General features: G+C 47.6%; 2 protein-coding genes across 2 annotated transcripts in view; one reads left to right on the top strand and one right to left on the bottom strand.

Annotated features, from left to right (window-relative positions):
- Positions 1-4,008, top strand: part of Brca1 (BRCA1 DNA repair associated) — a 65,741-nt gene extending 61,733 nt beyond the window's left edge. The window contains exons 22-24 of the mRNA XM_031354074.1: positions 650-723; positions 961-1,021; positions 2,879-4,008. Of these exons, the coding sequence (XP_031209934.1) occupies positions 650-723; positions 961-1,021; positions 2,879-3,030 (287 nt within the window). The 3' untranslated portion in view covers positions 3,031-4,008. The remainder of the gene's footprint in view (positions 1-649; positions 724-960; positions 1,022-2,878) is intronic.
- A 2,291-nt stretch (positions 4,009-6,299) lies between these two features.
- The window catches only part of Rnd2 (Rho family GTPase 2), a 14,940-nt gene continuing 3,341 nt past the window's right edge, over positions 6,300-17,898 (bottom strand). Inside the window, exons 4-5 of the mRNA XM_031354073.1 lie at positions 12,165-12,226; positions 6,300-6,359 (exon numbers count right to left, since the gene is read on the bottom strand). Of these exons, the coding sequence (XP_031209933.1) occupies positions 6,300-6,359; positions 12,165-12,226 (122 nt within the window). The remainder of the gene's footprint in view (positions 6,360-12,164; positions 12,227-17,898) is intronic.

Genomic DNA, 17,898 nt, shown 5'->3' with positions numbered 1-17,898 from the left:
AAAAAGGAAGAGGAAGTGACTGTTGAGTGGGGACCTGCCTTACTCCTTCACTTCAAATTACAAACGCTGAAGTTACACGTCTCTTAGGTTAGAACAGGGCTCTGTCAGACTCTGTTAGCTTTTTATCGAACAGAGTTAAAAAGAGACCTGAGGCTTGAGCTCAGCAGGCATTCCATATAGAGTTTGGGGCTGGAGAGATGGTTCAGTGGTTAAGAGCAATGTATGCTCTTCCAAAGATCCTGAGTTCAATTTCCAGCAACCACATGGTGGCTCACAACCATCTGTAATGGGATCTGATGCCCTCTTCTGGTGTGTCTGAAGACAGCTACAGTGTACTTACGTCTTTAAAAAAGAAAGAGAGAGAGTTTGAAGTAAGGGCAAAAGAAGCATGGCACTTCCTGTGCTGGATCAAGAACGGCAGGAGACTGCTGGGAATGGTGGCGTACGCCTTTAATCCCAGCACTTGGGAGGCAGAGGCAGGTGGATTTCTGAGTTCAAGGACAGCCTGGTCTACACAGTGAGGTCTAAGACAGCCAGGGCTACTCAGAGAAACCCTGTCTCGAAAAACCAAAAAAAAAAAAGAGACTGAGGTTTGCTCTAGGGGAGTGGCTGTGGGCAGCTGTGGTGACTTCATATCTGTGCTGTGCAGATGTGCTGGAGAGGCTGCTGCAGCTGTGCGGGGCTTCCGTGGTGAAGGAGCTTCCACTGCTCACCCCTGACACAGTGAGTATGTGGGGCCTTCCCAAGGAGAGGAAGACACCCTCCTTCCATTAAACCAACTGTATAAAGTAGCCCAGTGGTCTTCTCTACCCGCGACCCTGTCAGAAGACCCATCTGGGAGTAAGGGCTTGGGAACCGTAAGCACTGAACATACTGAGAGAGGCCTTTTCCTTCTAGCCCTTTAATCCTGTAACTCCCAGAAGCCCTGCTTTGGCACTAAATGCTTTTTTTGGTACGCAGAGTGTTCATCCAGTTGTGATCGTGCAGCCAAGTGCCTGGACAGAGGACAGCGACTACCCTGGTAAAGTTTTTCCGTGTGCTGTGCACTTACATGTGAGGTCCTGTTGGGTGGGTTTGACTCCCTGCTAGTTACCTGCTTATTACCCAACTAATACAGTTCACAGCTGCTTTTTTTGTCTTTCATTTTGTTATGTTTGAGGTTTTTTGTTTGTTTGTGGTTTTTTTGGTTTGGTTTGGTTTTGAGGCAAGGTCGTATCTTAGAACTCAAAGAGATCCACCAGCCTCTGCTTCCTGAGTACTGGGATTAAAAGTATTGTCATCGTGAGCAGCATGTTTGTTGTTTTGGTTTTTGCTTGGCCTGCTATGTATTGCATTTGGTCTCAAATACTTGGCAATCTTTTTGCCTCAGCCGTGAAAGTGTGGCGATTATAGATGTGCCCCAACTGCACTCAGTGTTTTTATGGGGTTTTGTTTGTTTTGTCCATTGTTTTGAGGGTTTGTTTTTTTTTTTTAAGATTTATTTATTGTATGTAAGTACACTGTAGCTATCTTCTGATGCACCAGAAGAGGGTGTCAGATCTCATTAAGGGTGGTCGTGAGCCACCATATGGTTGCTGGGATTTGAACTCTGGGCCTTTGGAAGAGTGGACAGTGCTCTTAACCCACTGAGCCATCTCGCCAGCCCCAGAGGTTTTGGTTTTTTGAGACTGGATTTCTCAGTGTAGCCTTGACTGTCCTGGAACTCACTCTGTAGACCAAGTTGGCTTTAAACTTACTGATTTACTGATTCATATGCCTCTTCCTCCTGATTGCTGGAATCAAAGGTATGTGCTACCACTACCCAGCTTCCAGCCTATTTTTAATGTTTGCATGAATGAACAACTAAAATGTCTATTAGAAAGTCTTTATTTATGAGGCTGGAGAGATGGCTCAGTGGTTAAGAGCACTGACTTGCCCTTCAGGGGTCCTGGGTTCAGTTCCCAGCATCACATGGCAGCTCATAACTGTCTATAACACCAAGTCTGACATTCATACAAGAGGAGGGAGGCTGGAGAGATGGGTCCATGGTTAAGAGCACTAGCTGCTCTTCCAGAGGACCGAGGTTTAATTCCCAGCAACTTTATAGCAGCTGTCTGTAATTCTAATTCCAGGGATCCAATGCCCTCACTCAAACAGACATACATACAGACAAAACACTGGTGTGTACATAAAACAGGTAAATAAATCTAAAAAGGGGGAAAAAAAAAAGAAAATCTTCAGTATGTGTGCGTATATATGTGTGCGTGCCTATGTGTGTTTACTTTTAAGTGTATATTTGTGGAGGTCAAAGGATAAGTCCAAGGAGTTGATATTCTCTGTCCACCGTGTGGATGGATCCTAGGGATCAGCTCAGATTGTCAGGCTCTACAGGGGTCTTTACCCACTGAGCTATCTTTTTGATGTTTTTGTTGTTTTGTATTATAAAAGTAATATATGAGGCCAGATGTGCTGGTACACACTGTTAATCTCAGCATTTGGGGGGGGGGGGGCAGAATAGTTGGCTCTCTGCCAGTTTAAGTACAACCTGGTCTACAGGTCAAGTTCAAGGCCTACCAGAGCTACAAAGTGATACACGCTTGGACATGTATACATACATTGTCATTTACACACAGGTGATCATGTCTTTTCACTTAAGATATTCCTCCACACCATCTGTTCTCTCTGGTGTCCTTTCCTTAAACAGGTTGAAGCTTGTGTTATGTCATTTTACACAGGCTGGGCTTTTACCATGATCGCTTCTGAATAAGGTCCTGAAGTGTTGTTTCTGAGCACCTGCTTAGTCCTAAGAACTTATAAACTCAGATCTTAGAGTGTGTTGTTTAGAGTCTGGTCTAGAATGATGACTTAATACCTGTCTCTGCTTGTGTTCTGTCTGCAGATATTGGGCAGCTGTGCAAGGCTCGTCTAGTGATGTGGGACTGGGTGTTGGACAGTATATCCGTCTACCGGTGTCAGGATCTGGGTGCCTACCTGGTACAGAATATCACCTGTGGCCCTGATAGTTGCAGGCCACAAGACTCCAATGATTAATTTAAGTCCGGAAGCATCTCTCTTTGGTACTTCCATACCCTACTTTACTAAGTATTTTTCATGCATCAGCCTGGAAAAAACAGCTTCTACTAGGTGCCTTAAAGTTTTTCTAATTAAGTCCCCCTTTGAAATCCGTCTTGAGCATAAAAAGTTCTCACCTAGAAAACTTTATCCCACCAATTGAGCAAGATGCTAATCCGTTGTATATCGTTCTTGGAGAGACAGTAGAGTGGCTTGGCCGGTCTGAGCTAGGCATGGTGGTGCTTGCCTATAATCACAGCACTTGGTGGAAAAAGACGGGAGTGTCGTGAGTTCAGAGCCAGCCTGGGCTATATACGACTGAAGAACAAATAGCTAGTGGTCCTAATTTGTTCCTTATAAAATCGCATGTTCATAAAGGCCAAGAGTCAAGTCCTTCAGGGCTTGAGACCTGTGATTAGACGTAAAATCAGTGCTCCTCGGGGCTCCAGGTGTAATACCCAGCACCAAACAACACCTAGAATAGCACTGTGCAGGACACCGAGAAAATTCAGAGGCAGATTATGTATTTGATGTGAATGAAGTTTTTCAAGTGCCAGGGTCAAGGAGAGCCTTCTAATTCCCCATAACCGATGAGCAACATGTCTGTTGTAATAGTTCTAAGTAACCCATTCCTCTTAAAATACAAGGACTCTGATACAAATATTCCATGTGTGTACAATGATGGACTTCACCAGAAAAGGAGCTGTTGCTTTTTTTGGAGTAATCTCTTCCCTTTTGCTCCCTGTTGCTGAACCATACTACTTCATAAATAATTTTGCTTGCTGAAGGAAGAGAACATATTTTTCATGAACTCCTAATCTTGGCCTGTTTATGGATATTGAGAGGAGTAGGTCTTCTCTGGCCCCCTAGTGTGCAAGAGCAGTGGAGACCTGATTTTACAAAGTATGTTCATAAATGCTGTGCTGTTAATACTGCAAATAAACTGAATAGCAAACATTTTGATGAAGAATGACTATTTGGGGGTCTGGCAAGATGGTAGAGCGGACTCCTGGGAGATGTCTTCTGACTTCATACGCCATGGCCTCTGTGCTCATGTACTTGGCAAGGGTGTGACTCTGGCATGTCCAAGGTCTGGGGAGCACAAGCGTTTCAGTTTTCATGAAACCAAGAGCAAGGTAGCAGCAGGCCTCTCTCCTCCCTGAGGAACCTGCTTTAAATCCCTTCAAGTTAGCTGGGCAGTGTGTCCCACAGCTTTAATCCCAGCACTCAAGAGTCTGAGTTCAAGGATAGCCAGGGCTATACAGAGAAATCCTGTCTTGGGAGTATATTTTCTTCTAGTTAGGCCAAGCAAGGTGATGCACACTAATGCCAGCACTGAGGAGTCAAAGGCAGGGAGAACTCTGAATTTAGAGCTAGCCTGTCTACATAGGGAGTTCCAGGCCAGCCAGTGCTACATAATGAGTCCTTGTCTCCTATAAGTAGATAAGTAAATTCCTATTGGCTGAGTTGTCCCTTGTGGTCTGGAACTGAGACCTCTGTCCTTGCTGATCACTGGCGAGTGGCTCCATCTCCACTGCCTCTCGGCTTTGAGCCGGTTTTCTCCACTGCGTTGCATCTGGCTGCTTGTCTCCCTAGCCCTTTGGAGGCACTTTTGTCGTAGGAACTCAAGCTGTTAGGTTGCACTCACTGGATAATTCATGGTGTTCTTCTGTCTCGAGGCCCACCATGGCCGTTACAGATCTCCTCTAAGTGGTGTCTGGATTAGTGTTGGGTTGAATCAAGACGGCTGTCCAGGGAAGAGAGTGTCCTATGTATCCCTGGCTAGTCTAGAACCTCCTTCACTGACAAGCTGGCCTCTGCCTCCTGAGCACTCAGATTACAGCAGTGTGCTGCCACAGCCGACCTGTACATCATTTCTTCATCCTCATGCTGTTCAGAGAATAGACTCTCCTTCAAGACAGAGATGAAATTATCAATGAGGGGATGGATGGGCTAGCACAAAAGCAAAGTGCACTCACTCACTCTATTTCCTCCCAGCCTATGAAAGGAAGTGGGTATTTCATCACTTTATTTGAAAAATGGAAATAAATTTCTTTTTTATGAGGTTTTTCCATAGCTATCAAATGCCTGTGAGGACTGGGCCTGTCTTCTGGCTCATCCTTCATTCCACTTGCATCTGTCATGACCCCAAAAAAGAAAGCAATTTAGGTTTTAGAACTTTACAAAAAGGCTTCCTTCCCTGGCTGTGGTAGGCAGACAACAAAGGCAGACCTGCCCTACTCATTCAGTCTCCCAGCTTGTTTGTTTCTTCAGTCGTCAGAAAATACTGGTTCATATAGGGAGGTGGAAGCTCGGGGATCTGTTCCTTGTCAGAGTGGGCTACATGAGGCCCTATCTCAAAACAAAACAGGGGTCTCGAGAAATGGCTCAGTAGCTATCAAGAGTGGTTGTTATCCTGTGCTCTTGCCTTAGAATCTGGTTCCCAGCCTTGGTCAATTCTAACCCCAGTTCCTGGGGATGCAATGGCCTCTTGCAGTGACTGAAGAGAAAAAAGTGCCTACAAGAGGCACTGCACACATGTGGTTCACATGAACTCGCAGGCAGGCCACACACATGAAAAATAAATGTTTGGCCAGGCAGTGGTGGCGCACACCTTTAATCCCAGCACTTGGGAGGCAGAGGCAGGTGGGTTTCTGAGTTCGAGGCCAGCCTGGTCTACAGAGTGAATTCCAGGACAGCCAGGGCTACACAGAGAAACCCTGTCTCGAAAAAACCAAAAAAAAAAAAAAAAAAAAAAAAAAAAAAAAAAGAGTTCTATCTGAAAAAATGAAAAAGTTCTGATGATGGTATAAATCTTGCTCCTTTAACCTCTGATCCCTTCCCACTCTCCCACCCTGCAATCTCTAACTCTCTGGGCAAAGCAACACTTTCAAACTGGTTCCTAGATTGCCTGTTATCTCATTCTGCAAAGAAGCTGGAAAGGGAAGAGGAGGGAGGGGGCTCAGAGAGAGCTCTGGCTGATTATCTCCCTCCTTAAAAATGTAACCAGAATCCCACAAAGTATGGGCACAAGAAACATGCAAGAGAAAAAGAAAGGAATCAGTGTTGGGACGGTTGGAGCGGAAGGAGTCAAGATGCCCAGAATGTATCCTGTGAAGGCTGCTGAGAGCTGATAAGGACTGCCTGGGAGACAATCAGCATCAGAAAGGGCAGATGTCCCCAAGGAAACCCAGACAGAAGGGAGGCTGCTGCTCGACCAATGTGGGGCTCACTCACAGATAGATGGCTTAAACTGAGTTGGAGGCCTCTGCATCTTGCTTCAGAGATGCCTGGTTCCTGCAAACAGCCTAAAACGGGAACATCAAAGAGATGCTTCAGCACGTGAAAGGTTAAAAAACTGGAAACGGTTTCTACAAAGAGCATCCCTTGGGGGATCTAAGCTAGTCCTCAGCGAAGTGGAAACTGAGGCACAATTGGCTATGCTTTAGTTGGGAGTAAGTGGTATGTAGATCCTTCGGCAGAGGCAGAAGGATCACTTTCCCAGGCCTGTTTGAGCTACAGGAGATCCTGTCTCAAAAACACAAGAAACTGAGCTGGTGAAATGACTCAGCAGGTGAACATGGTTTGTCTCCAAGCCAGGTAACCTGAGTTCAATCCCCAAACCCACAGCGTGGGTGGAAGGAGATGTGACATCTGACTCATACAAGTTTTCTTCTGATCACTGGAGCCCTGAGGCCCACTTGTGTGCACGTAGAGACACAAAACACGTAAAATGTAATTCAGATTTGAAAAACCCCAAGAAACCGATTCTGCACAATAACCTAAGTGTTAGAGTCCCTAACTAGGCTTAAGGGTATGACCTTTGAACACCTGGTTTCAGAGACCAAAAGCATATGACAACATGTACCTTAGCGTGGTTTCAAAACATGTCCCCTTGATGGAGGCCTTTGTGTGGAGCAACTCCATTCTAGATTCCTAGACCTACTGAACCAGCAACTGGCAGATAGGGCCCACCCAGTGACCTGGAACTCACAGCAGACTCAAGTCTAAGAACCATAAGCAGAGATATGGGGAATAAGATCCTGTAAAATGTTCCCTGTGTCTCCTTTTGTCTCTAAGGTAAATCTTTGAGCCCGAAAAGAATAAACAAGATTGGGGGGCTTGTAAGAGGTTCTTATCTCCAAGGTTGCAGCAGCTGCCTTGAGTTAACTCCACAATGGCCCTTTAAAAATTAAACAAAGCCAAGGACAAAGATTATATTATATTTGCAACCTAGGAACAGAAGGGCCAGACTAGTTTTAAAAAAAAATTACAGCTAGAGGTTTAGGATTTTTTATTAATATTTAAATTGAGGCGATGAAACCACAGCTGCAGCCTTTGACTCCAGCACAGAGATATGCAAATGTGGCTTTCAAAAGCTGGGCAATTTCACACAGCCCTCAAGGTAACAAGAACAAATAAAACAAATGATTTTGTAATTTATCTCTATTGACCAATGGAGTGCAAGGCCCAGACAGCCCAAAGAGAGTCAGCAACTACTTGCTCTCTAAGGGGAGCAGAGCAAGCCTGCCTAGAGGGGGGATGCAAACAGCCCCTTAGACAGGTGTCAGAAAAGACCCAAGGAGAATAGGAGGCTTCTGGGAGGAAGAGATGATCCAATATCCAATCATCATACTACCATTTGCCACACTCCTGGGTTCCATGCATGCATCGTTCCCTACAGACAAATAAAGAAAATGAAGTTTTAAGAGGTCAAGTCACTTGTCCTAGGTCACACTAAAGAAAAGTGACAAAGCTCAGATTCAAAGGTGTGCCAGGCTAAGCAGCCCATACTTTTTCCAGTGCATTTCTCTGGGGACCTGGTTGACAATAAGACTAGTGATCAGTGATTGCAGCCAGAAGTGGTGGCACATGCCTTTAATCCCAGCACTCAAGAGACACAGGCAGACAGAGCAGAGGATCTGTGAGTTCGAGGCCAGCCTGATCTACAGAGGGAGTTCCAGAACAGCCAGGACTGCACAGAGAAACCCTCTCTCAAACAACAAATGAACTTAGTGATTGGGGGGTCGGGGGGAACGGGAAGGGAGTCTATAATTGTGAAAGGGGTTACAGGTCCTTCTGGCCTTCAGGTTGCTTACCATCCATGGAAACAAGCCATAGAAGAATTCTAGTTCAGGGGTTCTTTGGAAATGATGTGGCAGGCCCAGAACTCAGAAGGACTTATAAAAGAGAAATCTCAGCTTAGGATTTAGGCACCATTTAGCCAAGTAAAGAGGAAGCCAAGAGTTTCTAGAAGGGCCCAGTGAAATCCCTCAAGCTCTGGAATTAGAGCCTGAAGCACTAATGTAGAGGAGAAAAGACAGAACCGTCTCTGGCCTTTTCCCAGTTTCCTCAATTCTTTTTTTATTTAATTTATGTATATGAATACACTGTCATTGTCTTCAGACACACCAGAAGATGGCATCAGATCCTACTATAGATGGTTGTAAGCCACCATGTAGTGCAGGGAATTGAACTCAGGACCTCTGGAAGAGCAGTCAGTGCTCTTAACCACTGAGCCATTTGTCCAGCCTCATTTCCTGAATTCTTACATCTTAAACCCAACTCTTTAATTTGTCACCCAATGATCCCTTTCAGATGCCCTGGCTTACCATGTGTAGGAATTCCTTTGCTGTATTGAATACTGATCTGCTACCTCTGCAAGGCCCAAATCTTGTTCAACCCATCCTTCATAAAGCCTTTCCCCTAATTTCCCAGACTAGAATCACTCCCCAGTTAAAATACCCATTCTAGGGCTGGAGAGATCGATCACTCCGTGGTTAAAAGCACTGTCTGCTCTGCCAGACGACCCAGGTTCAATTCCTAGCACTCACCTGGTAGCTCCCAACTGTCTGTAACTCCAGCTCTAAGAGGTCTGATGTCTTCTGTGGGCCTCTGCTGAATACACATGGTGCAGATAATATATATGCAAGCAAAACACCCATCCAATAGAGGACTGCCGGGTCTGGGTTCATTCAGAGATGATGCACCTAACCCTCAAGAGACTGGAGGCCCTAGGGAGTTTAGAGGTCAGGTCGGTGGGGGGTGGGGACATCCACGTGGAGACAGGTAGGTAGGAAGGAGGTATGGGATGTGGAGCAGTCAGAGGGTGGGTTGGGGAATAAAATATGGAGTGTAAAAAAAGAAAGAATGAAAAAATAAAAAAAAAATAAAGTTTAGAGTACCCATTCTGCTTTATTTGTATTTGACTTTGTTATATAGCCCTGCATGGCCTGGGACTCACTTATATAGACCAGGTTGGCCTCTGATTGAATTCGGAGATCCACCTGCCCCTGCCTTCTGCATGCTGGGATTGAAAGCATAAGTCACCACACCCAGCTGTTTTGTTTTGTTTTTTAAATATAGTTAATCTTTATCATACTTAATTGTATGTATGTGTGTGCGTATGAGTGCAAGTTCCCTCGAGTGGGAATTACAGGCAGTCGTGAGCTGCTTCGGCACCGGTGCTGGGAACTATCCTTGAGTCTTCTACAAGAGCAGGAGCATTAGTCATGGCTGAGCCATCTCTCCAGCCCAGTTGGTGTCATCTGCTTCTTGTTTTGTTCTGGTGACAGGATTTCATATAACTCAGGCTAATGTCAAACTCACTGAGACCAAGGGTCACCTTGAATTCCTGAGCCTCCTGCCTCTACCTCCAGAGTACTAGACAGTAACGTTTTTCTTCTGCCAGCCACGTGTGTCTATCCTGGAACTCACTCTGTAGACCAGGCTGGCCTCAAACTCAGAAATCCACCTGCCTCTGCCTCCCAAGTGCTGGGATTAAAGGCTTGTGCCACCACCGCCCGGCTTGTTTTGTTTTAATATTATTACACAGTTTGCCCTGGCAGCTGCCTTGTTAGGCATCCAATGAATATTTGCTAAATGAGTTACATGGGACCCACGAACTCAAGTGTGTATCCTGCTGTTGGCCCCACCTTTCAGAACATCGGAAAGCAAGCCAAGTTCTGCCCCTCAACAGGCCAATTCCCCTCTACCCATTTACTCCACAACCCAAGGCGTCTACACGGCTGACTCCCTTTCTGGGGCTTCTTTGATTCTCTTTTGCTCATCATGAAGAAGCCTATCCCTTTGTCATCAATCAGAACGGCACCTATCCATCGGCTTGCCCTGCTCACCTGAGAGCCTGCTGCTGCCATGACCCAAGGAAATAATGACAGTGTTCCTAGGAATGCCTTTGCAAGTTCAAAGCACTAGCCGCACCATTATCTCTCCTCTCTGGGGCAACGGTTGCCTCGCAGATAAGACTGAAGTCCAGGCACTTGTCAAAGGTCATTTTATGAGTTGGTGGCAGAACTGGACCCAGCCAGCTCAGGAGTGTCCCTATTCATTAGGGCACAGATAGAACGCCTTCATTAAGTTGTCTGGCCCTTGTGTCTGGGGAAGGGAGCTTTGAATGGAATTTGAAGGCTGGTGAAGGTCAAGGAAAGTTTGCAACTAAAGGCTTTTCCAAACTCAGTGGAATTCCTGCTACTACCATGAGTTAATTCCAGAACTGCTTTTGTCAGGGAAAAAGCATGTGATCCTGTGTGTACACATGTGTGCTGGGCTTGTGGAGGCCACGGGTCAACTTTAGGTGACCTTTCTCAATAAGCCAAACATCTTGGCTTGTTGTTTTGGGTTTGGTTTGGTTTGGTTGAGAAGGGGCATCACTCCTTGGCTGGCTGGCCTGGAACCCATCATGGAGACCAGGTTGGCCTCAAAATGACACAGATCTCTACCTGCCTCTGCCTCACAAGTGGTGAGGATTAAAGGTGTATATCACCATACCTGATGGACGTCTCTTTTTGTGACAAGGTCTCTCACTTGGGACCTTTAGATAAACTTGCCAGTAGGCCCCACAGTTCTTCTTTGTACCACCTCCCATACCCCCAACCCCTGCTTTTTTTCATGACTACTGGGGGTTAAACTCAGGTCCACAAGTTTACAGGTAAGTCCTTCACCAACTGAGCCATCTGCTCAGCCCCTCCCTTTCTTTAAAGCCTTCCCAAGGTCCTGGAGGAGGAAAGGAACTAGGAAAATACAAAGCCTGCAGGTAAGTGGGTGTCTTGCCGGTTCCCTTGAAAACTGCTTAGAGCGGGGGAAGTGGTGGTACACACCTTTAATCCCAGCACTTGGCAGGCAGAAGCAGGCAGTTTTCTGAGTTCAAGGCCAGCCTTGTCTACAGAGATGAGTTCCAGGACAGCCAGGGCTACACAGAGAAACCCTGCCTCGAAAAAACAAAAACAAAAATAGACTATGGGCCAAGTTAGAAAATATTGCTTTGGCAAGCCTTGCCCCGGAACCTGGTAAGGGGAGGCTTTCCTGGAACTAAGGGTTTTCGGGGACTGTCTTTGGAGTCTCCGAGGCTTCTAAGCTTGCTGGTGGGATCATCCCAGATAGAGGGTCAGGAAACCATGAAACCAAGATCTGTGCAGGAATCAACTCTGGCTCCTCACCGAAAGCTAAAAAATCAAGAGGAATTGTGTGGCTCCATGCAATGAGCACTCCCCCATCAAAGGCCAAGCACAGGACTAGGCCCTCCGCTCCTGAAGAGCTTTAGGGTTTTCTCCAACTCAAGTGGCTCTACAATTCCTCCTCCATTGTGCTGAGGTGTCAGCAGTATCCCATAAAGGCTGAGGTTCCCGGGCAGGGGGATATAAAGCCTAAGACCAGAAAGGTGGTCCTTAGACCACCTTGGGAATGCACTAAATGTCATGGAATTGTACGCTTTATAAAGAGAAGTTGTTTTTGTTTTTTTTTTTGTTTGTTTGTTTGTTTGTTTGAGACAGGGTTTCTCTATATAGCCCTGGCTGTCCTGGAACTCACTCTGTAGACCAGGCTGGCCTCGAACTCAGAAATCCACCTGCCTCTGCCTCCCAAGTGCTGGGATTAAAGGCATGCGCCACCACCGCCCAGCTTCAAAGAGAAGTTGTATGTGCTATGAGTTTCTTGTACACCCCGAAATCAAACAAACAAACAAAACAAAACAAGAAAATTCCACATTAAGGGAAGGGAGGACTGAGCCCCCAACTCTGAGGCTCTGAAAGGGTCAGGGCTCCTTGCAGGGAGTGGCAATGCCAGACAATGTGAGGGCTAGGCTGGGCCTCCCCCACCTCCTTCTCCACCAGATGGGAACTGGGACTCGGGGAGAAAGGCCCAACTGGGCCACGCAGGGCTACAGCGGAAAAAGAGTCACCCAGTGAATGCTCTGGCCACAGCCGACGGCTCATTTGCATCATAAACGATTGGCTTTCCCTGCTCGTCCCTCATTAGGACACAATGGACAGTTGTTTGCTGGCGCAGCAGATCATTTACCAAGGGAGAGAGGGGACAAGTGACTGATAGGCTGTGGTGTTGGGGGCGCACAGCAAGCCTCCACCCCTGCGTTCCACCAGCCACGGGAACTTTTGTTTTGCACGCTGAGAGTGGCCCTTCCAACGACAACCAATCCCCTCCTTTGGCAGAGGTATTGAGAGGATGTGAGACTTGAAGTCAAACTGCTAGAGCTGGGGCTTCCGGTACCAGGAGCAGACTCCAGATTCTTGTTCTCTGGGCTCATCCCACTTCAGCCTGTGGTCTCTTCCCTCTCCCTCTTTCTCATCTGGGGTTCTAGCTCACTGTCTCCTGTTCTGGTCTTTGGTGTCCAGTGAGCTCCTCCTGTGTCTCCTATCTCATCTGCTTGCCCTGCTTTACCTCTAACCCCTGTAAGGGTCGATCTGGCAGGAGTGGCGTGGAAGTTTGTGATGTGGAAATTAGTCTGTGTTTTGGAGACAAGTGAGGACAGAACACATCACATCAAGGTGTCATTTTTGTTTTATTTTGTTGTTGTTTTCTCTCTTCCAATTTGAGTTCCTCTAATTTATGAGTGAGTGCCGGGTTACAAGCATGCACTACCAAGCCTGGCTTGGAGCCTTCTGTAGAAACTAGGCATGAAAACAGTCATGTTTTATTTCTTACTATCTTCCCAGGTAGAGCAGAGCTCAGGCTGAGTAACTTGGGCAGGAATACCCAGCTGTCGAGGGAATAGTTGTTTGATTTAAAAAAAAAACCTAGCTGGGTGTGGTGGCATACACTTTTAATTCTGGCAGGAGACCATGGAATCTCTAAGTTCGAGGCCAGCCTGGTCTTCATTGAGTTTCAGAACAACCAGAGCTACATAAAGAGGCCCTGTCTTAACAAACAAAAAGGCAAAAGAAAACCCCTCTGTTCTTTCCTCCAACATCCCCTCACAGAGTCTAAATAACATGGAGCAGTAAGAGGCTCATTCCATACCCAGCCTCACAGAAGGCAGCCACCACTCTGTCCTCTGGTGATAGCCTCCTGGAGGACCTATGCTGACTCCCACCTCTCTCTAGGCCCCTGTTCAGGATAGTGGAACAGCACAGATGCAAGGCTTTTACCACCCCCCTAGGGGGAACGGGGAGGCAGTGGTCCAGACAGAGCAACCTGGCAAACCAGACCAAGGGGGTCTCCCTCCTGCTAACACCCCTCCCTACTCCCATCTGCCCCTCCCTTTTGTGGGTCAAAGCTGCCAGCTTCTGACTCTGCTTCATTATGCTCTGGGGTGGGGGGGGGGAGAATCAGGGTGACGGGTGACGGGGGTGTCTATATGCATGAACATAAGGCCTCCGGGTTCATTCTGACACTGAATGAAAAACTCGCCAATTATTCGTCCAATCTCATTAATATGCAGACAGACATCTGTTATTTAGGAGTCAACAGCAGAGGCATTTTCTTGGTGGGGGGAAGGGGTACTTATGTACATCTCGTCTCTGGCTACTATGGGATAGCTTCGTGGGACTCACCCTAGGCTCCCCCCCCAGAATCTGGAGCACCCCATCTCTCTGACTTCATCGTAGCCTTGAGGATGGGAAGTAGGGGTTGGCTAAAGATGGAGGGCAACCTGGAACTCAGCTGAAAGGAGGGAGGCAGAGGGGAACTGAAATTATAGAGGGAACTACTAGAACAAAGAGCTGAGCTCTTCTTGGGGAAGAGGGTGGGGCAGAGAGAGCAGCAGTAGGACAGATGGCCTGCCAGGGGCCTGATGTCCACTGGGAAATCAGAGACATGACAACGTGCCCTGTTCTTCAGGCCACTGGACAAATCCGAGCAGATCTGAGCAGGTTGCTCTAGCAACGTGCGTCCTTAGAGACTTCAGAGAGCTGGGCACAACAGCATATGCCTGTAATCCCAGTACTGTTATGGTTGAGGCCGGAGAATTACAAGTTCAAGGCCAGTCTGAGTTATATAGTAAGACCCTGACTGAAAAACAAAAACAGCTGGGCATTGTGTCCCAAGCCTGTAACCCTCAAAAGAACCATTTTCTGATGTTCTTAGGAGCTGGGCTGGGTGGTGTAGGCTGAGACATGAGAGTTAGATATGTATCTATATATATAGAAAGTGTGTGTGTGTGTGTTTCCCTCTGAATCAGGGTCTCACTATGTAGCCCTGACTAGCCCCTATCTCCCAAGAGCTGGGATAAAAGGTGTGTGCCACCATGCCCACCTGGAGGAGATTCCTAGGAGAGTCCCCACGGAAACAGTCAGTTCAGAAAACATACATATGAGTGACATTATACTGACTGAGCAAGTTGTCTGTTTATACTTAGAACGGCAATACTGTTTTAAAAAGAAACCGTGAAGCCCGGCAGTGGTGGCCCATGCCTATAATCCCAGCACTTGGGAGGCAGAGGCAGGTGGATTTCTGAGTTTGAGGCCAGCCTGGTCTACAGAGTGAGTTCCAGGACAGCCAGGGCTACACAGAGAAACCCTGTCTCGGAAAACAAAACAAAACAAAAACTATAAAAGGGGGCATGGCTATCACAGCAAACATGAAGTCCTAGGATCAATCGCAAGAAAGAAAAGAAAGAAAGAAGAAAGAAAAGTGAAAAAAGGAAAAACCTGATTCTTCAGGCCTAATTCAAAAGCATTTACATCTACAGCCATGTTGGTTAACTAAGTGAGTTCCAGGACAGCCAAAGCTGTTACAGAAAGAAACCTTTTCTCAAAACAAAACAACAAAAGATAAAGCCTGGCTCAGACTCTGTCAGAGAGTCAGCCAGGGCTCTTATAGTCTTTCAGTTCTCAGGAGCTTCCTCTCAAGGAGGAAGCTTTCCTAGGTATGAAATTGAGGGGTCAAGCAGATATTGGGGCTGGGGCTTTGCCCAATGCTCCCCAGGGGGAAAGCTGCAGGGCTGGACACAAGCCCTAGGGCTCTTCCCATGCCCCATCCTCCTGGGAGGGCTGGAGTCACTGTTGGGTTTGGGGCTTCATAAGCTGAAGTGTTTGAGAAATTAGCCCAGGAGTCTCTCACCCACTCCTGGCTGATGGCCGAGGTTAAAATCCACGATCAGTACCACAGCACAATTGGTTGTTTATTTCATTACATGGTTATCGATGCTACATTGGTGTCTAAATTGGGGGGCGGGGAACAGCTGCAGAGGAAGAAGCTAACTCTCAAGCACACTGGGCCAGGGAGTGGATGTAAGGTCCCCTCCAGCCTGCAAGGACTTTTTGGACCTATGGACAGCCCCGTTGCCTCTTCGCACCCTTTGGGATCCTAGGTCCTGAAACCCATCCTCCTCCTTAGAAATAGGTCTGGCAACACAGCCCTGAAGAGGAAACCGAATTCCCTCCCCACTGGTTTATACTAAACTTTGGGGGTTCCTCCTGCTGATTTATCTTTCTAATTATGTTTGCTTTAGGCGGTTATTGAAATGTTTTTGCATTCTCTAAGCACAAATGGCACAGGAGGAAGACTGAGGAGCTGAAGGGGCACAAGCCTTGCCCTGTGGTGGCTACAGGCTTGAACCTGTTTTGTATCTGAGAGTCCAAGGTAAATACCCTGCCAAAACTCTCAAGTCAATTGTTGTGAAGGCGGGGAGAGTCTCATTCTGTTACCCAGGCTGGCCTTGAACTCTCAGTGGTCCTCCTGCCTCAGCCTCCCTAAGACTGTGATTACAGGCACTAACCATCAGGCTCACTTCTATTTTTATAGTGAAACCCTACTGGGGAAAACCGTCAGTCTTCTGAGAGAGACAGAACCCCACCCCCTCCAGCACCTCTTGGCTCAGGACTTGGGGTCCCTGAGGAAGGGTCTCACAGTAGCCCCAAAACAGTGGAGGGGATGATGTGATGTCTGATATCTAGATTCTCTTAGATTAGCAGTGATGGCTTTTGGGATAGGAATCCCACAGCCCCCAGGTGGTGAGAAGGAGGGGTCCAGTAAGCCGGAAAATGTGGCGGGGGGCGGGGGGAATTCCTCCCTAGAGAATGGGGTCTGGCAGAGGGAAAGGAGGAGTTATTTTATTTGTCATATTTCATAAGAGCCCAAACCCTCAATCTCCATCACCTCATCCATCCAAAAAACCAAATCCAACCGCTTCTGCCTAAAATCCCTGGTGGCTCGTGGCTCCTCACAGAGGTTCTGATTCGCTGTGGGCTCTTCAGCGGCCTCACAGGACCTTTCCAGCCTTGTCTCCTGCCCCTCCCCCGCCCCCAAGCTGTGGAGTTGTCCCAGGCCACACTTACTCTTTCCTCTATACATCTGCACATGCTGCACTTAAGCTAACGGGAACCTTTCCCACCCCCACCCCGGCCCCCAGCCCACTCCCTCAGGACTTACTGGCTCAGGGAGCCCCACAGCAGCCTGTATGTATACGTGTACAGGGCCCCCTCAGCCCAGGGGCCATCTGTATCTGTTCTCAACCTGTGGTTCACCACCTCTTTAGGAGTCAAATGACTTTTTCATAGGGGTCACCTCAGACATTCAGAAAATAGACACTGACATTACAATTCATAACAGTAGCAAGTTTACAGTTATGAAGTAGTAATGAAAATTATTTTATGGCCTTTAATCCCAGCACTTAGAAGTCGGAGGCAGGCAGATTTCTGAGTTCGAGGCCAGCCTGGTCTACAGAGTGAGTTCCAGGACAGCCAGAGCTACACAGAGAAACCCCAAAAACAAAAACAAAAAAATTTATGGTTGGGGGTCCCCACCCACAACATGAGAAACTGTATTAAAGGGTTGCAGCATTAGGAAGGTTGAGAACCACTGGTCCACATTTATGGCTCCTTACTTCCCTACTGGGCTAGCCTCCAGAAGCTCAGAGACTGTCTTTGTCTCTCAATCCAGTATATGGCACCCTTAGCATAGTGCATACTTGGTGAGTGCAGGGAGGGATGAGGGTCCTAGCAGATGGGAGGGTAAGGGCCGCCTTCCTTCTCTCCTGTCTGGGAGAACTGGATGGGGTGGAGTTGGGGGAGGGGAGAGCCAAAGATGGTTCCTGGGGGAGAATGTCACCAAAAAGAGGCCAGTGGGACCAGAGCCAGGGAGGGAATACAGGGCAATCTGAAACCAGACTCCCAAGAACAGACCAGCACTGTCCTTGCTGACAAGTACTCCGGCCACTCTCTCCACCAGCTTTCCTTCGCCAGGGGCTGGGGTGGGGGTGACGCTCAATTACAGAGGATGCTCCCCCACCAATCATTACAGAGCTCAAGACAGAACTGAGAGTCCCTGTTTGGACCCCTGAGGAGGACCCGTGGGGTTACCATCCCCCTAGGACACTTCACCTTATACAGGGTTCAGACTCAATGCCTTCACAATCTCTAGAGCATCGCGGGCTCCAAGCCAGGGCAGAGATGGTGAACAAGGGGCTTGTGCCACTTCAGCAGGACACCCAGCCAGGCTCAGTCATGCTGAGCAGTTGTACATCATCAGTTCCCTCCAAGTCCCCCCTCCCCCCAGAGCTGTCCACTCACATTAACTGGACTGAGGCGTCCCAAGGTATTTTACTCTCTCACCCCCCCCCAAGGCTTTGAGGCTTTTAAACTTTATCCTGCAGTA

The sequence above is a fragment of the Mastomys coucha genome, unplaced genomic scaffold (genome assembly GCF_008632895.1).
Source record: "Mastomys coucha isolate ucsf_1 unplaced genomic scaffold, UCSF_Mcou_1 pScaffold5, whole genome shotgun sequence".
Lineage (NCBI taxonomy): Eukaryota > Metazoa > Chordata > Mammalia > Rodentia > Muridae > Mastomys > Mastomys coucha.
The sequence above is the reverse complement of the archived record's forward strand: the minus strand, read 5'-3'. Positions and strand labels throughout refer to the sequence as shown.